At 51.7% G+C, this 25,303-nt stretch overlaps 1 protein-coding gene across 5 annotated transcripts; it reads right to left on the bottom strand.

The window, feature by feature from the left end:
• Positions 1-989: 989 nt before the first annotated feature.
• Positions 990-23,426, bottom strand: LOC124231952 (phosphopantothenoylcysteine decarboxylase). 5 transcript variants are annotated; one of them, XM_046648956.1, is made up of 6 exons: positions 23,362-23,422; positions 18,928-19,136; positions 8,165-8,260; positions 7,165-7,293; positions 3,325-3,493; positions 990-2,865 (listed from the first exon to the last, which is right to left on the bottom strand). In XM_046648956.1, exons 2-6 carry the CDS (start codon positions 19,111-19,113, stop codon positions 2,780-2,782), a joined length of 666 nt encoding a protein of 221 aa, XP_046504912.1. In that variant the 5' UTR covers positions 19,114-19,136; positions 23,362-23,422; the 3' UTR covers positions 990-2,779. The 5 variants fall into 5 exon arrangements, with proteins under 5 accessions (XP_046504912.1, XP_046504917.1, XP_046504924.1 ...); XM_046648961.1 differs by lacking the exon at positions 23,362-23,422 and adding an exon at positions 22,951-23,098; XM_046648968.1 differs by lacking the exon at positions 23,362-23,422 and adding an exon at positions 20,186-20,372 and having other exon boundaries at positions 3,398-3,493.
• Positions 23,427-25,303: the final 1,877 nt, after the last annotated feature.

The following is a 25,303-nucleotide window of genomic DNA, read 5'->3' as shown; positions in this document are numbered from 1 at the left end:
CCAATTTTAGGGGGACACAAAGTAAACTGATGGTTACAATTCTGTGTTATAATAAATAAGAGGAGGCACAATGGGAACCTGGGCAAGGACTACCTAATCCAGCCTGGGTTGGCCAGGGAAGGCTTTCCAAAGGAGGTGGCCCCAGGTACATCAGAGGCATGAGTAGGAGTCAGCCAGGTGAAGAACGTCCTTCCCGTAAAAGTGGCAGCATGTGCAAAGGCAAGAAGCGAGAAGCAACAGGGCTCAGTCAAGGTTGTCCAGTCGTGCAAGAAGACAGGGAGCCCTGCAGGGTTGGTGTGTGGTTAGAGGTGGAGTTACAAAGGTAGGCAGGGACAGATCACGAATGCCAAGTGTGTACTGCCCAGGAGCCAGGGCCTTACCCTGAGGCAGTGAGGAGGCAGCAGAGGGACACATGAGCAGCGTGGAGGAAGAGCTGGAGACAGCCCAGTGTGCAGGCTGGGCTGGGGCTCGAAGACTTCTGCCTCTAGCCCAGCAGCAGCCACAACAGCCTAAAGAGGCTCCAGGGTGCTAAACAAGAGTGCAGATTTCAGACCCAAATGTTCTATTCTGTCAAAATTCCAGAATTCTATAAAAATCATCAGAGAAGCTAGCATCTTCTCTGAGAAACACTCCTACCCAAGATGACAACTTTAAGAGCTCTGACTCTTGGTGGGGAAGGCCATGGTTATCACTCCCACCGCAGTGCCTCTCTGGCAGATGGGGCCAGGTAAATGCTGCTCAGACACTAACTGCCTTCTCCTCTTAGCTCCAGCCTGGCTCAGGGAACAATTGGGCTCTTCAGCCCCAGACAATTCATCCAGACCCCCATTCAAAATGGGCAACAGGGATGCAGGACTGGAATGGCAGACCCCTAGGGATGGGGCCTCCAGCTGACCCTCGTCTTCGGGGACATCTCTTTCCTTCCAGCCAGCAAGGCTCAGTCCTGCCACAGCCATTTGCAGAGGTACCAGGCAGACGCCTGTGAACTTGTCTGCCTCTGTGGCCTTTTAAACCAGGTATTTTGTAGCAGGTCTCCCGAGCAACTGTCTTCCCTAAGGTGCCCAGCACAGAGCCTTGCACACGATAAACACTCAGTAAATGGTAGCACTTTCTGTGAACACTGGAAAGCCTCACCATTCACTAGCAGTTTGCTGAGAGGAAGGGTGATGTGGACACGAGGAGGGAAGCTGGAAACCATTTAAATGGAACTTTGGGATTGTCTCTGGATTTCAGTTACCAGGCCCTCCCCATGCCTGACCCCCAACCAGCCAAAGAGGTTGGTTCTTGATGCTACTATTTTAGCTATATTTTCTTTAGTGACCTAAGGCTATTTTATCCCAAAGGATCATTTGATTAAGTCAAGTGCTGTAGAGATAAAGGCTCTTGGAGGCTGCTGGAGACCTAGGTTCCAGCAAGCAGGCTTCCTGGTGCCCCTCAAAGGCACCTCTACCCTCAGTGGTCCACAGGTATGCATGGGGTGCCCACTCACCCCTGGCCCAGAAGGCAGGAGGGCAGGAAGCCAGCTTCAACCTCAGCACCAAACAAGCAAAGAAGCCCCTCCCCACCGCAGCCACCAAACAGCAACTGGGTCAAAGGCAGGGCAGTGGAGGGTTTCTAGGACAGAGCACGTGTCTCTCTGGAATCTACTTCCCCAGTTCACATGGGGGGAGGGGAGAGACAGACACCCAGGCCCCATCTCAGGCACAGCAAAGCTGCTGAGGACAACACCAGGAAGCAAGGGGCCTGGGTTCTAGGGCAGATTCCAACGTTGCTGGCTGGGCACCTATCACTTGCATAAAGGCCACATCAGCTAGGGTCAGGATTTTATTTTTCCTAAAATGAGACAGTCTATTTCAGTAAATGTTGAGAAAGCTCACTGGTATGTATACATATCTAGCTTTAACTTCTGTTTATTTGACATCGAGGCACTCAGTGGGGTGTTAATCCTTTCAACACTCCATGAGAGTTGGATGATAACACATATGAGGAAAGTGAGGGTCTGAAAGGCTGAGCTCTGAGCCAAGGTCCCACTGCTAGTATGTGGCAGAGCTGGGACTTGAACTAGGGGCTGTCTGGCTTCAGAGTCCTTTGGCCTTAACCACCACATGATATGGGGACTAAGGAGTGCCAGTCAGTCATCAGCCCAGACCCTTCCCCAGCCATACCTAGCAATGCCTCCAATCTCTGAGACCACAGAGGGGCTATAAAGGAAGGACAGAGTCTCCTAAATGGTCACTTTATTCTCCAGTACCCCTGATCTCACGGCATGGTCTCTGGGGAATCTCAGGGACTTGCCAACTCACAGGCTTCCCTGACTCTGCGTGGTACTTGGGCACCCTACCAAGGAGCTGAAGCTCCAAAGGCCTGGCCAGGGGCCCACCATGCTGGGGATCTTCAGCTTTGGCTGTTTCTAAAAGCAGCTCTTGGGCACAACGTAGAATCAAGGTTTTTCAGTCACTCCTCGGTCCCTCTCCCAGAGCACAGGGACAATACAGCAGCTTGCTCCTCTTGCTTGCTATGCCCATCCCAGGACAAGGTGGGGAGGGGCTCCAGAAAGTGAGTGTCTTCTAAGTGGGAAGGAATTGAGACCTGGGCCTTTGGTCTAGTTTAACCTGGGGCAAGTCAGACCCCTCCGGAGGCTCCAGAGCAGGCCCAGGCTGGACCCCTACTCAGCAAATGCAGGACTCTTCATCATATTTTGCCAACATCCATCTTCTTCACCAACTTGGCCTGAAAACACGCTGAGTGCAGAGGGACACACACGACAGAAATCCTGGGTTCAACTCTGCTGGAAGCCACCGTGCAGGGAGAGAATCTCTTTCACTTTGTCCACAATGGTGCCCACCTCAGCCATGGCCCCCAGACCTAGGAGCAAAGTTCTGCTGTGGCCCTGCAGACTGAGGCAGGGGATCATCCCTCCCCGACCCTGCTCAGTACTTCCCCAGTGCTCAGTGCTCCACCCAGAGCCCAGTGCCTGAGAAGGCCAGGACCGTCTCAGCCTGAGCCAGACCCATCAATTCCCCTCAGAGACACCCCCAGGACAGACCCCAGGAATACTTATAGTAGCCGTCATGAACTGTATATGGGCTGTGTGCCAGGGATGATACCAGGCACTTTACATACATTATCTCATTTAATCCTAACACCTCTAAGAGGGAGGAATTAGGACTTCTATTTCCCAGATGAGAAAGATAATATCGGAGGTAAATGGTTTTGCCCGAGGTCACAATAGGCTAGGATCTGAACCCAGAGCCGACTCCAAAGCTGAGCCCTTCCGCAGCCCTGGGCTGTGAGAACAGGCTTTGAGCCTGACCAGATGCCCACCTTGGTCTCCACACACCAGCTTCTTGGCCACACAGGGAATCTCAACATAGCCGAAGGCCCTGAGCTGGCCCACCTGCTGAGCAGTGATGGGGTGCTCCCACATGGCGGTGTTCATCGCTGGGCAGAAGAGCAGAGGCTTGCTGCGGTCCCAGGCCCGGATGACACAGGTCTGTGAAGAAGGGCCAGAGGTAGGGAATAGGTGGGTCTGCTGCTTTGCTTGCCACCCCTCCCCAGCCCTTCCAAATCCTATGCACCGTCCTCTGGGCCGTAGCCAGCCATGGACTCGGGATGACTGCTATCTGCAGGGAGCTGTCTCATGTCCCTCAGGAGGTAGGGATGTGTCTCCTGGCCCCTCTCCACCTTCCCAAGGCTCTTGCATGGAGCCCTATACAGAGAAGATGCTCCACCAATGCACACAATGGCCCAGCCACCTCCAAGCAGACCTTCCGTCCTGTGCAGAAAGGTCTCCTTGTGCCCAAGCATAAGGCTTCTTCACAGTGGGCCACACCTCACAGAGAAGCAACCCTGGAGAGCAGAAAGCAGGCTTTGCAGATCCTCACAAAGCTAAGGACCAGAATGCTCATCAGGTGGGGCCCATCTACCCTAATACTGGCTCTACTTTGAGGCCAATTAAAGCTTGGCAATGAAAATAACATCTTACGCATGACAAAAACCCTCTTGCATATATTATCCCATGAACCCTCGCTGCGACACTGTAAGCTGCACTCCCTGGAGGTAAGCAGTTATCCAAGCTCACACAGAGACAATCATCTGGGGCTTGAGGCTTTGCACACCACCCATGTGATCCTCCACCACACCGTGCAGCCTCACTACCTCCTAATTTTCAGGTCATCCACTGAGTCACAGACCAACGCAGCTGTGAAAGGGACTGACCAGCTCACAGAGTCCTTAGTGCTGTGGGCTGTGAAATCACATAGACTGGGGTTCAAATCCCGGCTGTGCTATCTACTATTACTGGCTGTGAGAACTTGGACAAGTTATTTAATGCTTGGAGCCTCAGCTTTCTCTCTGCAAAAGCTCCTGCTCACTGGGTGGTCATGAGGACAGAGGGTAAAAATGCTTAAAGCTCGTCTCACAGGGCCTGGCACAAAATACAGCCTCCAGAAACAGTAGCCCCTGTTATGGTCACAGGCATAGACTCCCTGGGCCAGGGGCTGCCATGGGGAGAAATAAACTCTGGGGTCCACAGGAGTGAGCTCCCCCGTGCTCTAACTGCTCCAGCACCTCCTCCTGGGCCGTAGGCCTCTCAGGGAGACAGTAGCTGGCACACCCCTTCCCTGACGTGGAGCCGGTCTAGGAAATGATGGGGGAGTCCAGAGAACAATGCCACAAACAGGCTAGGGCCAATGCCTCCCCTTGGTGCCCTTGCCCTCTCCTGGGGACAGGAAGGAAGCGAGACAGCACACAGCCTCAGGATCTGGCTGCTTGCGTAGTTTCAGACACCAGCGTTTATTTCCCACAAGTCCTCCTAATTTGGCAACCAGGCTATGAGTGGATGGTTTCAGTCATGCTTCCTCTTGGTCCTGTGCCACCTGCTGCTTCTGTAGAAGTCATGAGCGTACCTAGAAGAGCCCCTGGACTACGTGCGGGGTGGGGTGGGGGCTGGGTTGGGGTTTCCAAGTGTCCTCAAAGCAAAGCACACCAATTAGAGCAGAAACCCAACACATCCATGTTCTACACCTCTCTAGCTCTTCCCACCTCAGCTCAGCACTTCCTAGACAAACCACAGCTCTTCCGAACCGTCCAGCAGCAGGAGGGATGAGAGGAGGCACCAGTTCCCATGGTCACTTCTGTTTAGCCAATGTGGTGTTCAGCACCTCAGGCTCTGGCCCTGGGAATCTGCTTTGCGGAGAAAAGGCCTGGATCCCTGTGAGGAGACCAGCTCCCAACTAGACTATGACCCAGGGAAGTCACCTCCTCTTTCTGGATCTGCTTGGCTATTTGGCACAAAGAAGGGGCAGGGCCCGAGTGGGCAGAGGGCAGAGGAGATGCACATCACCTAGGCCAAGGTCCCAGAGGCTGGGTGCACAGGTTCACACCTAGCATGCTGCTCTAACTGCACCCCAAGTTCTGGACACTGGAGAGGGAAAGATCAGAAAGAGGGAGGCAGCAGGGTGAGCTTCTTTTCAGGGATATAAGCATGTTTTGAGAGAGGACAGAGCCACAAACCAAAGATGATGACAGATTAAACTTTATAAGATTTGCAATTCCTTGAAATATTTGTGCTTTCAAGTGAAACCCTTTGAGGCAAATGGCCTAGGGCCTGGTCTTGGGAACATACCCCACTGCTCAGCCGACTCAAGAGGAGGGAACCCCAAAGATTTCATGGAAGGATGGCAGCTTTGAAGAAAAAAGGGAAGCAGAGCTTTCGAGAAGGAAGGAGCCCTCAGAGAGCCGTTCCAGGCCAGGCGTCACCTCCTAGAGGTCAGTGTGCTTTGCCACATCAGCTGGCTGCTGACCAGCCAGTGGGAAGCCTGGAGGTTTGGTGAGATGGTACTGTTACACACAACTCTGACCCTCTTAGGCAACAGCGGCCAGGAGCCTCACCTGTTCCAGCTGCCCTGTCAGCCTGGTACCAGCTCCACGGGGAAGCCTTCTTGGTAACACTGCCCCAAGGCTTGCCCTTCTCTGCACTCCCTACCCTGCTCCTGACCACACAATCTGGGTGTTGCTCTCCTCCTGGTCACCTGTGCTCTTACTCAAACGATGCTTAAATCACCAGGAGACTCTTCAAGAAGTACCTTAAGCACCCATCAATAAACATATGAGGAGACTAACCTCTTATCTGACCTCCAAAAATCATGACCCCGCTTTGCTATTCACTTCTTCACCATATTAAACTCTGAAAAACTCCTGGTTGTTTGCCAAAGTCAAATTACTAATTACCTCATACACATAATAAGTATTTATTGAATGCCTACTATATGCCCAGCTCTGTGCAAGGTGGTGACTCCATTGTCAACTGGGGTCATTTAAGACTGTACCACAAACCAGAGCACATTCCCTTCTCACCTGCATGGGTGACCAAAAACCCTCCCCTTCCAGACTGTGTGTCTTGTGTGTCCCTCTGCCTGGGGCCTGGTTTAGGGTAGGTAAAAGCTCAATGAATGAGGGAAGAGGGGCGAGAGGGAGAGGGAGAGAGAAGAGAGATCATGCTTAAACCTTCCCAGGATGATCATATAAACAAAGGTTCTTTAAGGACAACAGCTCCCTAGAGGTCCCTTAGGCCTAAGACAATCCCTACTTTGTACAGCTGGACTTCTGTTCCTCTCTTCCACATCCATCAGCTTGCACCTCTCACTTTGTCTTTCTCCTCTCTTCCCCTCTAAGCTTTCCATAATATACAGGAAAACCACATCTCAGCCTTGTGGCTAATGCTACAGGAGAGATAAGTGAGCCTGAGGGATCCATGAGGAAGTAAATACTCTTATCAGATTGTCCATGTGGATATGCAGATTCTGATGAGAGGGCAGGCAATGGGGCTGGGTAGGGAGACCAATAGAAGAGCACGTCAAGGGCAACCCATGAATGAAGGACAACGGAGGAGGAGCTGAGCGTTGTGTGGCAGGTGAGAGGCAGACACCCTCAGAGAGCATCCACAAGTCAAGTCACTCCATCAGGACCAGGTCTTCTGCCCACTTGCCAGAGCGTAGGTGAGACCAAGGTCAGGGTGGGGGCGGTCCAGGGCGACTGTGTTCTAAGCAAACCAGCCCCACTATAAAAGAATTCCAAGGTGAGAACCTTGTACAAAGGCAGTCTGTACTTTAGCAAACTGCGAGTGAGGCCGAGGGAGGGAGGAGGGCACAGGGAGTCACTCACAAGCAAGTTGTCACAGATGCCACTAGCCACCTTCCCCAGAGTATTGGCATCAAGAGGGGCCACCAGCATCAGATCTGCCCACTTCCGCAGGTCAATGTGGAGAACTGGATCAGATCGGCGTTTCCACATCTGGGAGAGAGAAGGGAAGGGGGTCACTGGGCCAGCCACTCTTTCAGTGTAGAAGGAGGAAGGGGGAGGTGGAGGGCCAACGCAGGCCAGGTACACTAAGTCAGGAACCCGAGGGTGACCCTGCATCAATCCACTTGCAGTTGCCTCTCACAGCTAAGCTGGTGAGCATTGACTGTGGAGCCAACAGCCTGAGAGAAACCAGGCCTGAGGAAACAAACGCCCCTTGTCTCTCCAAGCTATTCCCTTTATGGTTTGGTTTTCAAGAGAACTGACATCTGGCAGGGAACTCCTGGCCTGTCTGCTTGAGGCGGATGCTTGGATTGTCTAAGCCAGTGGAAGGGCTCTGGAGCGGTGAGAAATGGAGGGGGTGGGGCGAGGAAGACAGGCCAGCCAGAAATGTTCTAGGCTGAGAATGTTTAAAAATGCCTGGCAGGGCACCCCTGTGAGGCCCACACTCGATGTCTGGTGAATCGGCCCATGCCCGCCCCTCTGCGGGAGAGCAGATGCAGAGCCCAGTGGCCGTGGGAAGTGAGGCGTTCTGGACAGCCCTGACACTGGGAGCCACGTGGACAAGGGTGGTGGGAACAGAGCTCCTCTGTGGTTTCATCAGCCCAGATAAGTACAAGGACACTCAACCTCAGGCACAGGGCCAAAGCTGAGCTTCGCCTGGGGTGGGAGGAGCAGCAGGCCTCCCACAGGCCAGAAGCTAGACAGATGTTTTTCTCATCACCTCTGCCCAGAGGGCCCTGACCACTGACTTGAGCCTGGCCTATCTGCTCCCACCACCAGGACTAGAGGCTGCAGGGAGGACAGTCCTGTCCTGTTGGTAGAAACGCAATGGTACTCAGCCCTAGGGGCCCCCAACACTAACCTCCCATTCATCAGCATCGCTGTAGAGGGTGACAGGAACATCCTGGGGAGTGTAGAAATGTTTGGCTCTCTCAGTTGTCACTACTGCTACTTCCAGCTGTCACCAAGAAAAAGTGGAGGCGGGGGGAGGGAGGGAAAGAAAAACTGTTACCAGAGCCGCCGGGCTAGAGGCCACACAGGGCCAGACCAGGCAAGGGCTTTCTTCACAGCCTAGTTGTGGCTCACCCTTTGCAGCAGTGAGCCACATGTCTGCATAGCTACTTCCGCTGTCACCCAAAGGTCAGGCCCCCCAGGTGCAGCCGTTTCACTTCCCTTTTGAGGGCCTGCTGAGGAATGAGTCACCAACTGCCCAGTGCATATAAAGCTGCAGGCTCCCGCTGCTCAGGCAGAGTGAGACGAGAGACAGATGCAGGCAGGTGATGGGAAGGGAACCCAAGGCAAGAGGGCCACAGAGGCCATGGCAGGCACGAGGGGCCACCCTGAGGAGGGCAGAGGGCCTGAGTTCTGGGTCACGCTTCAGCCCTGCCCACTGCAGGCCAAGGCACTGGGGAGCTGGAGCCCTGCACGTCGTGTCTGCACTCACATCATAGCAAGAAAGCAGGCAGAATCCCTTCACGTACTTCTAGGAACAAGGCTTCATGGGCTCCAGCTGCAGACAAGCTCCAGGAAAACCAAACCTGTGTGCCCTACACTCAGGGGCAAGAATGAAGTTTACCTTCACATTGGTCATTTACTAGATAAATTAATAATACAAACAAGAAGGATGATTAAGGTGCTTAACGAATAAATGGCTGTGAGAAACAGTACCCAGTAGTGTGAATGGCTCTAGAAGGGTTGCTTTCATTTGTAAAATGAGAGGTCAGACTAACAAGCTGGCAGAGTAGAGGGTCCCAGAAGAAGTGGCTGGGAGGGGAAGGGTCTAGGAAATCACACCTTTGGGGGACATTTATCTAGGAGGGAGAAGAGTCCAGAGTGACAAGGACACAATCATTGACTAACCAGGGCAAGGGTCGTGGGTGGCAGTGTCTGGGCCAGATCCAGCCTGCAGAAGTGCCATTTGGCCTGCACGGGGTTACACACATTTTTGAGCCAATACATACAAATCAGATTTCACAGAGGAAATCCAATTTCTTGGCTTCTCTTGAAAAACTGTAAGCTCTGGCACTGCTGGGCCCACATTCCCACTTGATAATGACTTGGTGGCATTGAGTAATGGCGCCTCTTTGGATGCCCTTGGATGGGGCAAACCCATGATAATTCAACCTAGTCCCTGCCCCTCCCTATCATCTCACCAAGTCCCACTCTGCTCATTTGTTTCCTGCCTTGTGTAGGACAGTGTTCTACTCTGCACCCAAGAGCAAAGCTGGGACAAGGGAGTAGAAATCTCAGAGAGGCAGACTGCAGAAGAACTGCAGATGGTCTGGCGTTCCCAGCTCTACTGGAGAGCTCCTGAACCTGTCCATTCTCCCTCTCACTCTTCCTTAGAATCTACCATCCCCAAAAGTTACATAAAACTCAGAGACCTTTTCTTTTTTTTTTCCTAAGGAAGATTTGCCCTAAGCTAACATCCTCTATTTTTTAGTATATGGGCCACCAGCACAACATGGCCACTAACAGAGCAGTGTAAGTCCACACCCAAGAATGAACCCAGGCCACCAAAGTGCAGCATGCTGAACTGAACCACCAGGCCACCAGGGCTGGCCCTCAGGGACCTTTTTAAAGGTCATTTAAACCAAACTCTCACTGAGTTTGTCCTAGAGGGATCCCCTCTAGGACAGCCCTGAACAAGCCTTGGTAAAAAGCCCTCCCTTCACAGAACCCAGCCCTGGAGAAATAAATCTGACTAATAATGAGTTCCAGAAAGAGAGGACAGAAAAACAGAGAGGAGAAAATTATGAAAGAAATGAAATGAAATTTCCCAGAACTGAAGAACTCAGAGGTGGGAGCCATCTCTTCTGCCTGTAGGGGTCTAAGAAGGTGTCGCACCCTTAGGCTCAGGGCACCTGGAGTACCAAGTCCCTGGCCCACTGAGTGTCTGTCAATGGAGCCTGAGCTCACATCAACTCTTCTGGAAGCCACATTCTCCTGCTGATATTATACATGGGGTTTGCAGTCAGCAAAAACTCAAAAGGGTTCTTCTCATCCATGTTGCTACTAAGCTACAAGCCCCAACTGTACCTGCCCAGTTACTTTCTGGTCCCAAATGCACTCCCTCACACTTCCCTGGTAAATTCTACCTTTCCAGGAGTTGGTCCCTGTTTGCTTGGTCTACAGAGAGCTCCTGAGATCTCAATCCTGTTCTTCCTGGCTTGTTCTCACCCAGCACCCTGAGACATGAATCCAAATCATGAACAGAACAAGGTCATGAGCAGAGCCTCCCCATGAGGTCCACAGGCTGGATGTGGCAGGTGGGAAAGAATCAAGAATGAACCCTTTCCAAGTAGGATCTTTCACCAGTTATAAACACACTGACAACATCACCAGGTAGTCCAGGGGGGTGTCCTAAGATTCCATCAAAGGCCTCACCTAAATCTAAAATACTTTGTCTAATATCCAAAAACTAAACTAAAATTGGTATGCCTTGTTCCCAATCAAGCCCCAGTGACATCGTTTTCTAAGTGCTTGCAAGCCTGGTCTACGGTAATTTGTGGAGCCCATCTCCTTTGCCGTTTGGATAAATGGACACTAGTCATCTCCAGCCTCCAGCCCCTCTGCTGTTTCCCATACATCCTGTAGGTCACCAAACACAACCTCAGTACCCCAAGACGGAACGTGCCCAGGGCAGGACATGAATCACCCAACTTCAAGTCCCTTCTACCACCATTTGTCCTACTTTTTCAAGCTCAAAAGAAAAAACGAAAACAAAATGGGACTCAAGAGTCCCTCCCACTTCTTTCTGTCCCCTCCTAATGTTACACCATTGGCCTCCAGGACAAAGCATGTTTTCATTGTTCTTTTTCCAAAGTATGTAACAGCCCCTTGGTCATCCTGAGTTTCATGGCAAGCTTCAGCTCACCCTGGTGCCTCTAACCATATTCTACCTTCCTCTGTGGTTACAAGTCCTCCTTTCCATTTAACTGCTCTCCAATTTCCTTCAACAGAGGGCTTCCCAGGTAGCCATATCAGCTCCGGTCACTGCCTTCTGTTCCTCATAGGGATTGCTTTCCTTCATTTCTAAGAGCTTCCCAACCACTTAAGAATGTCCCAGTTCATCCTCTCTCTATTCTGAAATTTAGAAGCTGCTTCCTGAAGAGCTAGTTCCCCTACTCTCCTCAACTCCTAAACTGCCTGCCAGTTTTCAAAGTGAGGACTGTGCCCAGGGCCAGCCTTCAGAAACATTGCCAGTTTGGTAATAGCGCTGTTCAGAGGCTCTCTCCTCCCTCCCAGCTCTACCTTTTCTTTCCTTCTACATCCACCTCATGGTCTCACAGCCTTCATACTGCCTCCCCTGGCCCCTGGGGAGTTCCCACCAGGGGTCCAGGTAGGCCTCCAACCCTGGGCACTAGCCCCTGCTTGAGATCTTCCCTCAAAGCTCCTCCCCCAGTCTCTCAGCCATCCCTCTCTGGCTTCTCTCCCAGGTTAGTCATTGTTAGGGCGCTTCCTGGGGTCAATGTCTTTACCTAAAGAGTAATGTAAAGAGTATGTGATGAGCCATCCTTCCTGATGCCCCTCCCCTGACCCCGATGAAGCAGCCACCTCTCCTTAGCAGTGACCCTGACCCCAGTGCTGTCTGGCAGGCCCAGGCCAGTTTTTCTGGTTTTAGAGGGATGTCACTTGATCTGATTCATCAGCCCTACGGGCTTTGTTCTTTCATTTTCATTCACTATGCCAAAAGGTCCTGAGAGCCAAGGTCTGGGCCCTGGGTTTGCATACATTATACACACACACACACACACACACACACACACACACACACACACACACTATGTTGTGCTACCTTCTGACATACTAAATAACTCAGACTATTTACTCATTCACCCTGACCTTTCCCCCAGCAAATGCTAAGGAGCCCTAGTGGGGCCGAAAACTCCCGAGGGCAAGAGCCCTTCTTGGCTTTTTCTCACACCCTCCTGGGTGCTGGTAGAAGCAGGGCTGGGCATAAACAATCTCCCACACACTACAGAGTTCCTGAGAGGCAGCTCTGTGCTTGGTCCCCTGGCGAGACTCCTGCCAACAGTTTTTATATCTAATATGTTTAACCTGAACCTCTTTGAGTGATGTGATCAAGGCTTAGCCAGACCCTGTTATATAAGCTGCCTGCATTTTGCCTGGCATTTATAGAGATTCCTTCCTGAAATCAGTTAGCAAGTCTGGTTTCCTTTTCTCTGAAGATACATCAGCAATCCCATCTGGAGCTCCTGGAGAGTCAGGGGGGGAAATGCAAACACAATTTGGGGTGATACCTCCACTTCTACTTTTAGTCTGACCCAGGCTGCTTCTGGGGCAGATTATCAAAGGGACCTGTAGAGAAGCACTTTCACACCCACAGGATGAGACAAATCCCATGGCCTGAATTTCCACCTCCAACCCCTCTGGCCTCTACCCACTATAACCATGAGACCTGCACCCCCTCCCCACATTATGACAACCAAAAGTGTCTCTGGACATTGTCCAATGTGCCCTGAGAGGCAAAACGGCCCCAGTTGAGAACCACTACTCTAGAGAAATATCCAATAGAACTCTCTGCAGTGATAGAAATATGTCATACCTGTGTGGTCTAGTACGGCAGCCACTAGCCACACACAACTATTGAGCACTTGAGGTGTGGCTGGTGTGACCAATGAATTGAATTTTTGGTTTTATTTAATTTTAATTATTTAAATTTAAATTTGAATGTGGCTAGTGGCTACTGTATTAGATAGCACAGCTCTGGTATATACAAATAAAGAAAAGCCCCAGCTGAAACCCCCAGCTGAGTGGCCAGAAAAGAGCAAGTGTTTCTACTAGGGCGTGTGATGATGGCTCCACAGGAGACTGATGAAGATTCTAAAGAGGAAGCACCAACCATGACTTAACTTGCCACAAGGCAAGGAACCCAGAGATTTGGTGGCTCAGGCCTCTGGGCTGGCACATGCAGCAGAGGCCCCTGACATTGGTGTTGACACTGGCAGTGCCCAGGGCCTGGGGGCCAGCCAAGAAGCTGACACAAAGCTGAACATGGGGGTAAGGACTCTTGGTGCCCAGGGCAGTCAGCACGTGGGGCAGGGAGCTGTGGAGGAGGTGGCCTCATTAACGAATCCCTGAGGGAGTTCTGGTTGGCTGAGTGGGTGTCCCAATGCCTCCAAATGATGTCTCGACTCTGCAAACACTTACTGAGAGGACTATATGCACGGGGGCCAGAGCTGGTAAGACATGAACTTTGCCCTCAGTAAGGTCTCAGTCTAACAAGTAGGTGAGGTATATATGACCCTTGACCATAAAGCAAGGCAGAGCAGGTAAGAGTCCACAATTTCCTGGGGATTCTGATCCTCACAGCTTTCGTTTGCTTGAGCAGAGAATGCCCATGCTCCAGATCTGAGCTCCTCAAGTTCACCTGCTGATGGGAGTCAAGAAACCTGGCCTCGAGTGCCAGTTCTGCCAACTCAAGGGCTGGGGGACCTTGGGTGAATTCCTCTTCCTCTCTGGCCCTGGTTTTCCCTTTTTGAGCCATGAGCCATTTAGACTATACGGCCTCCAGGGGCCCATCCAGCTCTCTCTGAATTGGATGAGCCATCTAGCCCTGTTGTGACCCTTGCCCTTTCCCACCAGGCTCTGTAGGGGAAGTCATTCTCTCATCTGCCTCCAAACGGGCCTCCTAGGGGAGCTGGTATTCTGGTCACATCAGCCCTTCCTGCCATTCAAGCAGCACCAAGCCGCCAATCCCTCTGTGCCCTTCCCCAGCTAGAGAAAATTCTCTAGATGGAACTAGACAGGCAGACTGCAGAGGCCCTCCATGGAGACACTGTTCTGGGCTGTCAGGGAGGGACCCTACAATACAGGACCCCTCAGTCCAGGGCTGGCTCCCTCTGACCAATGGCCTGCAGAGGTCACTCCCTGGAAGAGCAGGCCAGGGAAGGAAGGGGCCAGCCAAGCCAGCAGAAGCCCAAATAAATGCCTCAAAGCACTACAGTTGAAAAGACCAGTTTCTACAGCAGGAACACAGAGTAGGTGGGCAGCCCCGGCCCAGAAAGAAAGGAAAACCTCAAACCAGCCCTTGTTTCTCCTGCTCTCCTTTCCTTGGTGAGCATTAAAAAAAAAAAAAAAAGCACAAAGTTACACAGAATGTTCCATAATATCCCCACCAAAAGCCCCACCAACTTTAATAATAGAATAAATAGACACAGAGGTTAAAAAGTTAAAATTGAATAGAATGATACAAAATGAAAAATGCAAGCTCCTTTCCTGCCCCCATCTCTCCACAAGGGTAACTGCCTCCAGGGAGAATTGCAGGCAGTAACTCAGATATGTGAACAGACAAAAGGAATCATACCATATACCAGTAGTTGGCAAACTTTTTCTATAAAGGGCCAGGTGCTATTTTAGGCTTTGTCACAACTACTCAACTCCGTAGTAGCAAGACTGCACGGGTAGTACTTAAATGAGTGAGTGTGGTTGTGTTTCAATTAAACATTACGGACACTGAAATTTGAATTTCGTGTAATTTTATGTGTCACAAAATATTCTTCTTTTGATTCTTCTTAACCACTTAAAAACGTAAAAACAATCCTTAGCTTGCAGGCCATACAAACACAGGCAACGAGACTAGGTCTGGCCTGTGGGCTACGGTTTACTGACTCCTCCGCCTTGCTCATTTCACTTCTATCTTAACGATTGTCCCACATCAGCACACAGAGATCCATCCATTCTTCTGAACCACTGCCTCATAATCCATTGAGAGGCTGGACCACAACTGCACCACAGCTTCTCTATTGTTGGACGTTTGTTTGTTTCCAGCTTTGTTTTGAAATGATGAATAATGCTATAATGAACATCCTGGTACATAGGGTGACTTTTGTACCCTACAGGGTTCAATGCTATGGGTGAATCAAGGGCTGTGAACACTTCTGATTTCTTTAGATATTGCCAAATGGTCCTCTAGAAAAACAAAATTTATTTCCTACTGCGTTTGAGTGGGGCCCTCTTTCCCTCACCCATGACAGCCCTGAACGTCCCGACAGGCATTCTAGAATCTTATCCTTCTCTAAGCCCAGGGCCTGGCAACCTCCTGAGTGGGAGATTTTCTCCACCTTTGGAAATCCCCTTCTGGCTCTCAGGCCTGCTGCCACCTGCTCTGGCAATAGCTAGAGCAGTGTCTGTCTTCTCCTCCCAAGTGAGAAGGGTGCCAACCAAAGGGCAGAAACTGAGCTGACAGCTCCGTTGTAACTGCTACCCAATTACAAGACAGTCACGGCACTGCAAAATGCCCTGAAGCTCCTGCACCCCAGGACCTTCTCCCAGGCTGCCTTCAGGTCCTGGTCCTTTTTGCCCTCACATCTAGGATCTTCCACCACTAGTGCCAAAAGAGGCCTCAGAGATGGCTCATGTGAGTACCCACCCCCCACTTCATTGCACAGATAAGAAAACTGAGGCCATAAAGAACTGACTTGCCCAGAATCCCAGCATGAGAAATCCTCTATGCTCGGCTACCTCTCTTGAGGTAGGGCTGGCCCCTGAGGTCCAACTCCCCCCACCTCACATAAAGGCTCCAAGATTTCTTTGTTGTTGGCCACTCTCCCCAACTGCTATGTGCAGCATGAAGCCAAATCCACCCCTCTCCATCACCCCCTCACAGTCCCCTGGTCTGGCTCTAGGTCAGTGGCTCTCCTGGGATGCCCAGACACACTGGTGGACCACGATTAGTTCTGAGCCAGGTCTGCAGAATCACCTAGCTCCCTGCAGCCCACACCCCAGCTGCTTGTTTGCTAGCCAAAATTCAGTATGCCTAAGGGAGCTCCGGAAAGCCCTGAGCATGTGAACCCATGACTTAGCAGGCAAAGAGCTGAGAATGACTGTTCTAGAGAACAAAGACTGCTCCTAAGGGTAAGCCAGAAAGGCAGCAACAGGGAGATCAGTACCATCAGGGAATGTGAGGAAAGGCCACTGCCTCAGGGCCAACACAAGGCAATCCAGGGATCCCTCTTGGTTACCAAACTCACAATGACCCTACCGAGGAAACCCAGTTCTTTGGTGAACTGCCTCCCTGCAGGATGAGAAGTGAGAAGGATGCGGGCCCCTCCACACGAGCAGTCGGACTGTGGCTCCATGGCTCTTTCCACAGGGGCTGTCTCGCCAACTCAACACCTCACACCACGTGGCTGGCCCAAAGGACATGACAACAAGGGGAAAGGAGAGGGTGAACGACAGGAAATAAATACCATTAAGTGCTTCCGTATGCCAGGTGCTGCACCCAGTTGTTGGTACAAGACAACAAACTGTTTCATCTGTGTCCCCTGCCCCCAGCCTTAACAAGAGCCTGAGGTGATGGGTGGCAGTAATCATACTTATTTTAAAAACGAGAAAGGCAGGCTCCCAGAGGCTAAGTCAGGGAGTCCTCTGCTCCAGGTCAGTGCCCTGTGGCTGCCTGACTTTAGGGTTCAACTGCAGCCAGGGAGGGAGAGCCAAGTCCTGTTCCAGACATGGCCTGTCCCTGCAAGAGGGGGGCTAAAAGGCCTGGGGCGGGCTGCAGAGCCTCCCTCCTTCAGGCAACCCTTTCCTCACATCCCTATAATGCTGGCTGCGTGGGACGGCAGGAAGTGGTGGAGTTGCCATTTCCCTCCGCTCTGAGGCTGCCCATCTGTTTCCTGGGATAGGACTCCCTGCCCCCACCACCCACAGTCCGGAAATTCACTTGCTCTGGGGCTATGGGAAAAGGGAACTGCCTGGCTCCCTCCCTCCCCAGGGGGCACTGGCCAAGGCTGTCCCTGCTGCAACCCCTTCCAGGCCTCCCGCCCTCACGGCTCCAGCTGGCCAGCTGCTACCAACGGTTCTGGGCACATGAGGGGTGGTAGGCCCCAGGCGCTACTGCCCCAGCAGCACCAGTGCCTAGCCTCAGAGCAGCCAGGAGACTCTCCTCCCTTTACCCTGCTGGTCTGGCTGGCATCCCTGGCTGCCTGCTTCACTGCTTGTCCTAGCCTGGGGGGTAGGGTGAGGGGGTGACTTACTGGGTAGAAGTTTGTAGAAAGTAAAAAAATGAAAGATTTCCCGCCTCTGCCTGTAGTCTCGACATGGTCATCTGCAAGTGAGCACTGCCCCCTGCTGGACATGCTGGGAACATCCACCTGTGCTACCCTGTGTTGGGTGCTGTGCAGAAAAAAGCAAGGGAAAAGCACCGCCTGAGTCCCAGCAGCTTAACAACACCCCACAAAACCAGCGTCCGACAACACAAGCAGTGTCGAAGGCAACCCATGCTTCTACATCTTGGTCAAGATTCTCTCCTTGACCAAACTCTAGTCAGGCTCCTCTGAGACACTTTGTCAACAAGGCCTCTCCTTGAACCTTGTCCTCAAGAGCAATTTCTGCTAAGTCAATTTAACCAGAATCCCCCACCCTCAATATCTGATCAGGTTGGATATCTCATCAGACTCCTCATCCCCCAGCACTCCCCAGATAGTGTCTGATCACCTGGCCTGCCTTCAGCAGGAATCCTGCCAGGACGGTTTAGCCAGAATCCCCCGACTCGTGATGTTCCCTCTGGAATTTTTCATCCGCTGACCCCTATGTGCTCCTGGCTATAAATCCCCACTTCTCCCTGTATTCGGAATTAAACTCAATTCTATCTATATGGAAGCATCTTTTCCCTTATTGCAATAGTTTTTCTGAATAAAATCTGTTTTTACCACTTCACTGTCCAGCTCCGGTTTTTCTTTAATACACCAAGTGAGTTTTAAAAGGAAGGCAGCAAGACCGCATTGGCTGAGGCAGGTCGGGAAGGCTTTTGCACGAACTGTGTGTGCAGAACTTGCAAAGGCCGAGAGAAGCAGGGAGGACAGTGCAGCCTGGCAGGGGCCCGGCCAAGCAAAGGCCATCAGGGTGGAGCATGGGGCAGTGGTAGATCGACAGACGAGTGAAGGGCTCTGGATACCAGACGAAGAAGTGGGGTTATCACCTGCTGGCTTTCACATTGTTTAAAGGCTTGAACTTTTCCTGCAAAAGAATCTGCACCAGAACCCCAATAAACACAACTGATCAAAGTTGAGGTGGTCTGGCCAAGGACAGGGGGCTAAACCCTCCACCCCAAATACACTGTGGTGGCCCATGGGCATCTCTGAACACCTGAAGAGCAAAGTCTGAAACCAGAGCTGTGGGCAACAGGGAGTCCCTGAGGTTCCCGTGCTTTTGGACTGAGAGGACAGCCACGGTGTCTAACAAGGAGGGAGACTAGAGCTGCCATGTTCAAGATGGAGTCAAAGCAGGGGTGGTGAGCCCACGGTAGCAAGGGAATACTGAGAACTTGCTACATTTCTCCAGCCAGCCCTCTTCCCACACCAAGACCTTAGGGAATCTCAGGGTCAACATATGGGAACACAAACCCTCTATTTACCAGGGTGTTCCTTTCCCAATCTCCCTTCACACTCTGTCCACACTATCTAATCTAGCTCCTGGTTATACTGTCACACTGGTCTCTGTCTCCTGTGTCCCCCACATACCAAAGCACACAGAGGGCTTCCACAAACACTACGATTAAGAAAAAGAAAAGCCTGTGCACTACTCAAAAATGGGCTGGCCCCAGGAGCAGCAGCTGTCTAATATCAGAGGCTGCCACGTTTGTCTAGTAAGGATACTCACGCCAGGAATGTCCAAAAGCCTTGACACCAGAAGAGGCAACTTCAGAGCTGCAACACTCCCAGTGACACCCACAAGAACATGGAACTGTCTCTCCACCAAGGGTGCAGCAGCTGGACATGAGGCCCTTGCTTCCATGTGGGGTCTGGCGGCTTCAAGTTCAGGGAGCCTGCAAGGACTGGGCTCCATAAAGCTCTGTCAGGATTTAGGATCTAAAAGCAGAACAAGGTGTACCCATTTCATTCATACATTTGACTGAAATTATTGAGAACCCTGTGTTAGACCCTGGAAGAGATGCTGGGATTCCTAAGTGGTCAGCAGTCCCCACTCTGGGAGCAGACCGTTTGATAAGAAGGTCAGACACCTCGTCACACACAAGTCAGTTACAATGTAATGTGGCCAGTGCTGTGAGGAAAGTCTATAACCAGGGGCTGTGGCTGCCCAGGAATAACAGTCTGAGGATGTCAGATACCACAAAAATGACATATAGGTTGAGCCCTGAAGGACAAGTAAGTTTTCTAGAGAAAGAAGGAAATCACTTTGCAAAAAGGAGCAATCTTGCAAAAGTGAAGCAGCCTGAAGGAGGGTGGCAGGTTTGGGGAACTGGGAGTAGCTTAGTAGTGATGCTAAAGTGTGATGGGGGGCAGGAGGTAAGGCTGCAAAACCAGGTCAAGGGCAGAGTGTCAAGGGTGGTGAGGGCCAGGTGAGTTTTCATTTTAGAAAGATGGTGCTGGTGTTGGAGACAGTGTGGAGAGGGCCCTGGTGGTGGAGAGATTGGAGGGGGCAGGGGAAGGAGCTACTGCAGTGGGCTGGGCTGGCTGACTGACTGAAAAGAGTGGTAGGACAAAACAGGTTTCAGGGATGCCTGAGATAGAACCCTAGGCAACAAGGAGGCTTGGGTACTCCAGGGAGCTGAGAGATTTGCCTCCTTGTCTCTGTCCCTGTGGATCAGACTGGGCACCACCCTACTAATCCAAGCCCAGGAAGAGACAAGCATAAAGGGGATATAGGCCACCCCATGAAAGCAGCTTCTTGGTTTCTTCCTCTGGACCTCAGATATTTCTAGAATGAGTGTCCATGATAATATGGCTGATGGACACACCAAAATATACACTCTGCAGGTTGGGCCAGCAAAATGTACTCATTCCATCAGCAACCACCTCTGAGGACCAATTACATCTAACCCTGGACAAAAGAATTGTGCAAGACAGCCAATGCCTTCAGGGAATCTGTAGATGAGTTGAGAAAACAAGAGTCACACCTGAAATCATCTGAGATGGGTTCTTCTCTGGGATGCACCTTTTTGGTGATTATTGATTCGATCTGTTCCTCAGCTTCCTTGCCTCTCCCTCTCCATTTCCCCAACACCATCACCACCGCCACGAACAAGCTCCCTGAATCTGTGACCAGGTCTAATCGCCAACTGCCAGGCACCTTCCAGGTCCTGAACTGCTTAATGAATAATAAACTGTACCCTCTAAAGGAGGATGGGGCAGAGGACAGAAGCCTGGCCTGTGAATCAGGAGCCCTGGGCCCTGTCCATGGTTGTGCTCCTGACCTGGTGTGTGACCTTGGCCCAGGGTACTTCCCTCCCTGAACCTGTCTCTTCATCTGAAAAATGCAGAGGTAAGACCAGGTGATCTCTGAAGCTCCTTCCAGCAGAAAACTTCTGAGTCAATGCATAAAAGACAATGGCAAGGGCTCTCTGTACAAGAGGGTCCTGGAAGATGCACTCAAAATGGGCAGAATCAGCAGAGGGAGGGGACACCAAGGCAGACCCCGAGGAGGAAGTGCCTGTGAATTGCCCAATGGCTAACTCTGTGGCTGCACTCACAGAGGCCTCCTTTTCACTTCACAGACCCCTTGGTTCCCTAGGGCCTCTTTGCCCAGTATTTCCTTTAAGACTCAGGCACATACCCACATGAGCTGAGGATCATGTTGGGGTCCATTATCCCACTCCAACTTCAGTCTCCCAGAGGCCCAGACCCTTCTCAGCAGGGGTTAAGCACAGGCCAGTTCCCTAGAGCAAGACACCTCCAAAGTTCCATTTGCCCACGATCTCAATCTCGGCTCTACATGAGGGCCTCAGCCAGGGCCGTGCTTGCCCAGAGCCGAACTGAGTCTATTCCAGGGCCTGGGAAGCCCTGTTAGCAACTGGCAAGGTCTAGAGGGCCTATTGCCAGGTTCTTCCCAGAACTAATCAGCATGCTGATCAGCGCCCACACTGGTGATGGAGGCACATTCTGGACTCTCTAGGGAAACCTACCTGCCAGATCTCAAACCTTGACCCTGCCCCACCCTAGCCAATTAGCGCTATGACAAGGAGATTCCTGCAAAACCAGAAGCTGAACTTCACCTCTGCAGCCCCTGAATCTCCTCCACATCAAGCTGATATCATTTTAAGGAACAGGTTACTTAAAGCAGTCAGTTAAACTTGGGGCAGGAATCCATGTTGGTAACTTCAACTACTTCCCTACAGTAGATAGTACAGCCCAGGATTTACTACTCAGCCTACTGAGCAAGCATTGCTAAAGGCCAAAGCCTACTTACCTTTCTAGAAAACGGTCGGTGGGTGGGGAGGCATATGTACTTGAGGAACAGAAAGGGGATAATTTAACCAACATTTGAAAGCAAGGTCAAATTGTTTCAATCAGACAGTCCCATGGAGGGTGATAGCTGGCAGGAGTTCACTATGTTTACTTTCAAAAGTGATCAAATCCTGAACTAGGAAGTCTGTTACTCTACCCAGTTCCTGTTAGAACCACCTATTTGCACAGCCAAGGTAGCTACAGACAGCACCTCAGTTATTTCCCTGGGCTCTGCTGAACTCATAGGAACTCTTGTGCAGCAGAAAGAGCTGGCAACCAGAGAGGTTAGAGGTCTATGATTACTGAGCCTCAAGCTCCCAGGGCACCCGCCACCCAGGTAAGCCACAGCCAAAAAATGGCAGCTTCTCTCCTTTAGAAAGACAGGGCTAGATAAAGAGCCTCAGCTTGTGGCAGGCTTGTGATGAGTAAATCTTCCCTGATGAGTTTAATTAGGGTGGAGTTAAGTAAACGTTTCGGAATACTTGCCAGTCACAATATGGGCAGGTATCAAGCAAAGGGAGAATGAGAGCTAAAAAGCGCCAGAAGTGGTATGAGCCCAGCGAAACACAGGAAGGAGGGGGGTGGAGCCTAGGACAAAGCAGAATCAAACTCCAGCACTGGGGTGGGTGTGAGGAGATGAGCAGGGATCCAGGATCCAGGATCCATTAAGAGCTTGAATCCTTTAGCCTGATGTCAAAGGCCCTCACTACAGGCCCCAGGCTTCTGCTCTGGCCTTATCTCCTACCCATCAACACAGTCTACTCTCTGCCTCAGTAATAATGAACCACTTGTAGCCTCCCAAAGTGTCACTCTGCCCCCAAACTCAAAGTCATTAAAAGGAGTCTCGTGGCCACAGGGGCACTTTAAACCCCTTCCCCCAAGGAAAGGCAAGGAACTCTTCAGGAGAGCTCAAGGCCTTGGCATTCTGCTAAGACTGCTCTCCTCTCAAACCAGAGGCAGACATGCTTGACTCTGATGCTCCTGTAATCCCAACAGGCACCCTCCCTCCTCACAGCCACATGTTGGGAATATATATATATTATATTCACACACACCGGCTACTAGCGAGGGAGTGACTGAGTACTGCCACCTCAACCACTGGGAAAGATGTAGAAAACCCCTGCTCCCAAGACACCCACCACCTCCCCAACCTGGGAATCTCTCCTGCCCATCATCTGGCACAGCCCTCCAATACTTCAAAGGTCAGTACAAAGTTTTCCTCTGACAAAATTTGGCCTCGCTAATTTTTAAATGCCGTTTAGCACATTTCGGCGGATCTAAGGGATAATTCTAGCGCTCCAGGGCTTTCCTTTTTCTATTTTACCAACTTTAAAAACATAGTTTGTACTTTGGGGAGCCCCTATTCCTTTTTGGAAGCAGGCTGATGGTTTCTGTTTTTAAAAGACAAGCAGTAGGTGTGGGGAATTGACAGGGCCACCTTTTATACGAGATGAAACAGCACCGGACAGTCTCAGAGCATCACAAAGCAGGGATGGCAGCGCACAGATGCAAATCCCTCGCTTCAGGCTCCAGCAAGGAAGGGCTCCCGAATGCTCCAGCCCCACGGACACAGGTAGGAAAGGGAGGTCCCCCGCCACACACACACACACAAACGGTCTGGAGCAGACCACACGCACACACACACACACAGCGGTCGACCCACAGTCGCGAGCACAGCTTCGTGGGCACACATGGGAAAGTCAGGTCACTCACACACACACACCCCAACCCACGGAAAGTGACGTCACATACACACACAGTCGGGCTGACCCAAACTCGCAAACAGTGATTCTCCAGGCTCCCTCCCGCCAGGAGGACATAGCCTAGGATACCCCCATTGCCTCCTCACCCGCGCCAGGCGCGTCTCGGGGCGGCCCCCAAATATCGCGGTAGCTCGGTCACTCCTCCCGGTGATTCCTACTGGTACGCAACGTCACGAGAGGCCCTGGCAGCCTACGCGCTCGTGCAGCCTTCTGGGAGTTGTAGTCCATTTCTCTGCCTCCTGGTAGTTGTAGTCCACTGGGGAGAATCCTGCTGCGAACCCTGGCTTCGCGTTCTTGGTGTCTGCTGTGCTGTAGCCTGGGTCTGGTGTAACCGTGCGACCCCTCACCCTCCACCCCCATCCCACACAGACACAGTGCTCATCACTGCGGCACTTCATACTGAATATTTACTGAGCCTTTTCTATGTTTTAAGTGCACAGGATACAGAGATAAATCGGACTCTTCTCTGCTCTTGAGACAAGCAGAGACACAGAAAACTACGGACTGAGGTCCCTGAGGAAGCAGTGGGGACTATGCAACTAGAGGCAGGGAAGCACAGACTCTCAGAGAAGGAGTCACTCAAGGTGAATCTTGAAGGATGACCAGGAACTTAGAGTACCAGGACAGCACACCAAATGGAGGACAGGCATTGGGCAAAGGGAAAGCAGCAGGAGAAAGCACGTTGGGTATGCTTCCCTGCCTTCTTCATTCTTCAGCATCCACAGGCCACTGGTCCCCTTGTGTTCTGTGAGGCTGCTCAATCAGCTGCCAGTCTCTACTGATGAGAGCTGAGGTGGGGCCTTCTGTGCTCTGCCCCTGCCCTTGCCTGCAGGAGCCGTCTGGGCCAAACTGACCCCCACCCACTGATCCAGCCTTCTACTTCCTCCTCAGGGAGCTCTGAACTCCTCCTCCTGATAGGCAGGAGGCCTTTGTGACAATTTCAAGGCTTACTCAGGGCTGCCTCAGAGAAAGAACCACACAGAGGTGTGTAACTTTTGGCCCCTGGGAATGACAGGCCCCAGACCCATTTGACCACTCCTACCTCCATGCCCCACAGCCCACGGTGAAGCTCCACACAGGCCCACATGAAGACACATGACGCAGCAGGACACACAGGGCCAAATGTTCCCCTTTATTATGGTTCACTCAGTTACCACAGACAGACACACTGGCTCAGGCAGGTCAACTGCCAATTGGAGAATGGTCTGTGTCTCCCAGAAACAAGGAGGAGCAGTGGGCACCACAGAATGCAAAGGCAGGTCACTGGCTGGCTGCAGACCTGAAGATTCCCAGAACTGACCTGGGCCTTCCTCCACCCAACCCCCAAGCCAGACCATCTAGCAAAGATAAATCTGTGCCCAGTCCCCACTTTTTATACTGGTTCCTCCCCTCAAAGTGCATAGTTGCCTGGAGATGCAGCATCCCAGGGCCTGGACAAGCCAGGCCACACACAGCTAGCAGGCCTTCCCAAGGGCAGAGCCAGGGCATGGCCATATAGGTCTGAGCCAGGAAAGAGGAAAGGCAGATAGGATAGGAGATCGACTGGAAGTGGCATCCAACAGGTCGTGGATGTTGGGCTGGCAGCTGGACCACAGGCCTCCTAGAGTGACCAGACAGACTAAGAGAAAGGGAGCCAGGGGTCTCTGGTGGGGGAGAGGGAAGGGGAGAAAGAGCCTAAACCTAAGATCTCTTTTCAGGTACTAAGGGCTGTAATTGCTTTCCAGAGAGAAAGTGATAGAGGAGACAGCCAATCACACTCTGGCCCAAGCCTAAGGGACCATTAAGAAGAGAACTTTCCAGAGGTCCTGGATCCTCTTACAGAAAAATGGTATGCCTGGAGCCCAAAGCTCAGGATGGCACCTGAAATTCCAGGTGTTGGGTTCCAAGCTGGAGCCAGCCCTGAGTGGCCAAGCGGGGTTTGGTTTTTCAGGCCAAACAGCCCAGGCAGAAGTTGGGGTGGGAAACAGGCAACTGCTCCTTAGGTGGGAACCCACTTCCCTACAAGCCTCAGAGAGAGCAAGGGCCTCC

This window comes from Equus quagga, chromosome 2 (genome assembly GCF_021613505.1).
Source record: "Equus quagga isolate Etosha38 chromosome 2, UCLA_HA_Equagga_1.0, whole genome shotgun sequence".
In the NCBI taxonomy this organism is placed as follows: Eukaryota; Metazoa; Chordata; class Mammalia; order Perissodactyla; family Equidae; genus Equus; species Equus quagga.
This window is presented reverse-complemented; position numbering and strand designations above follow the sequence as displayed.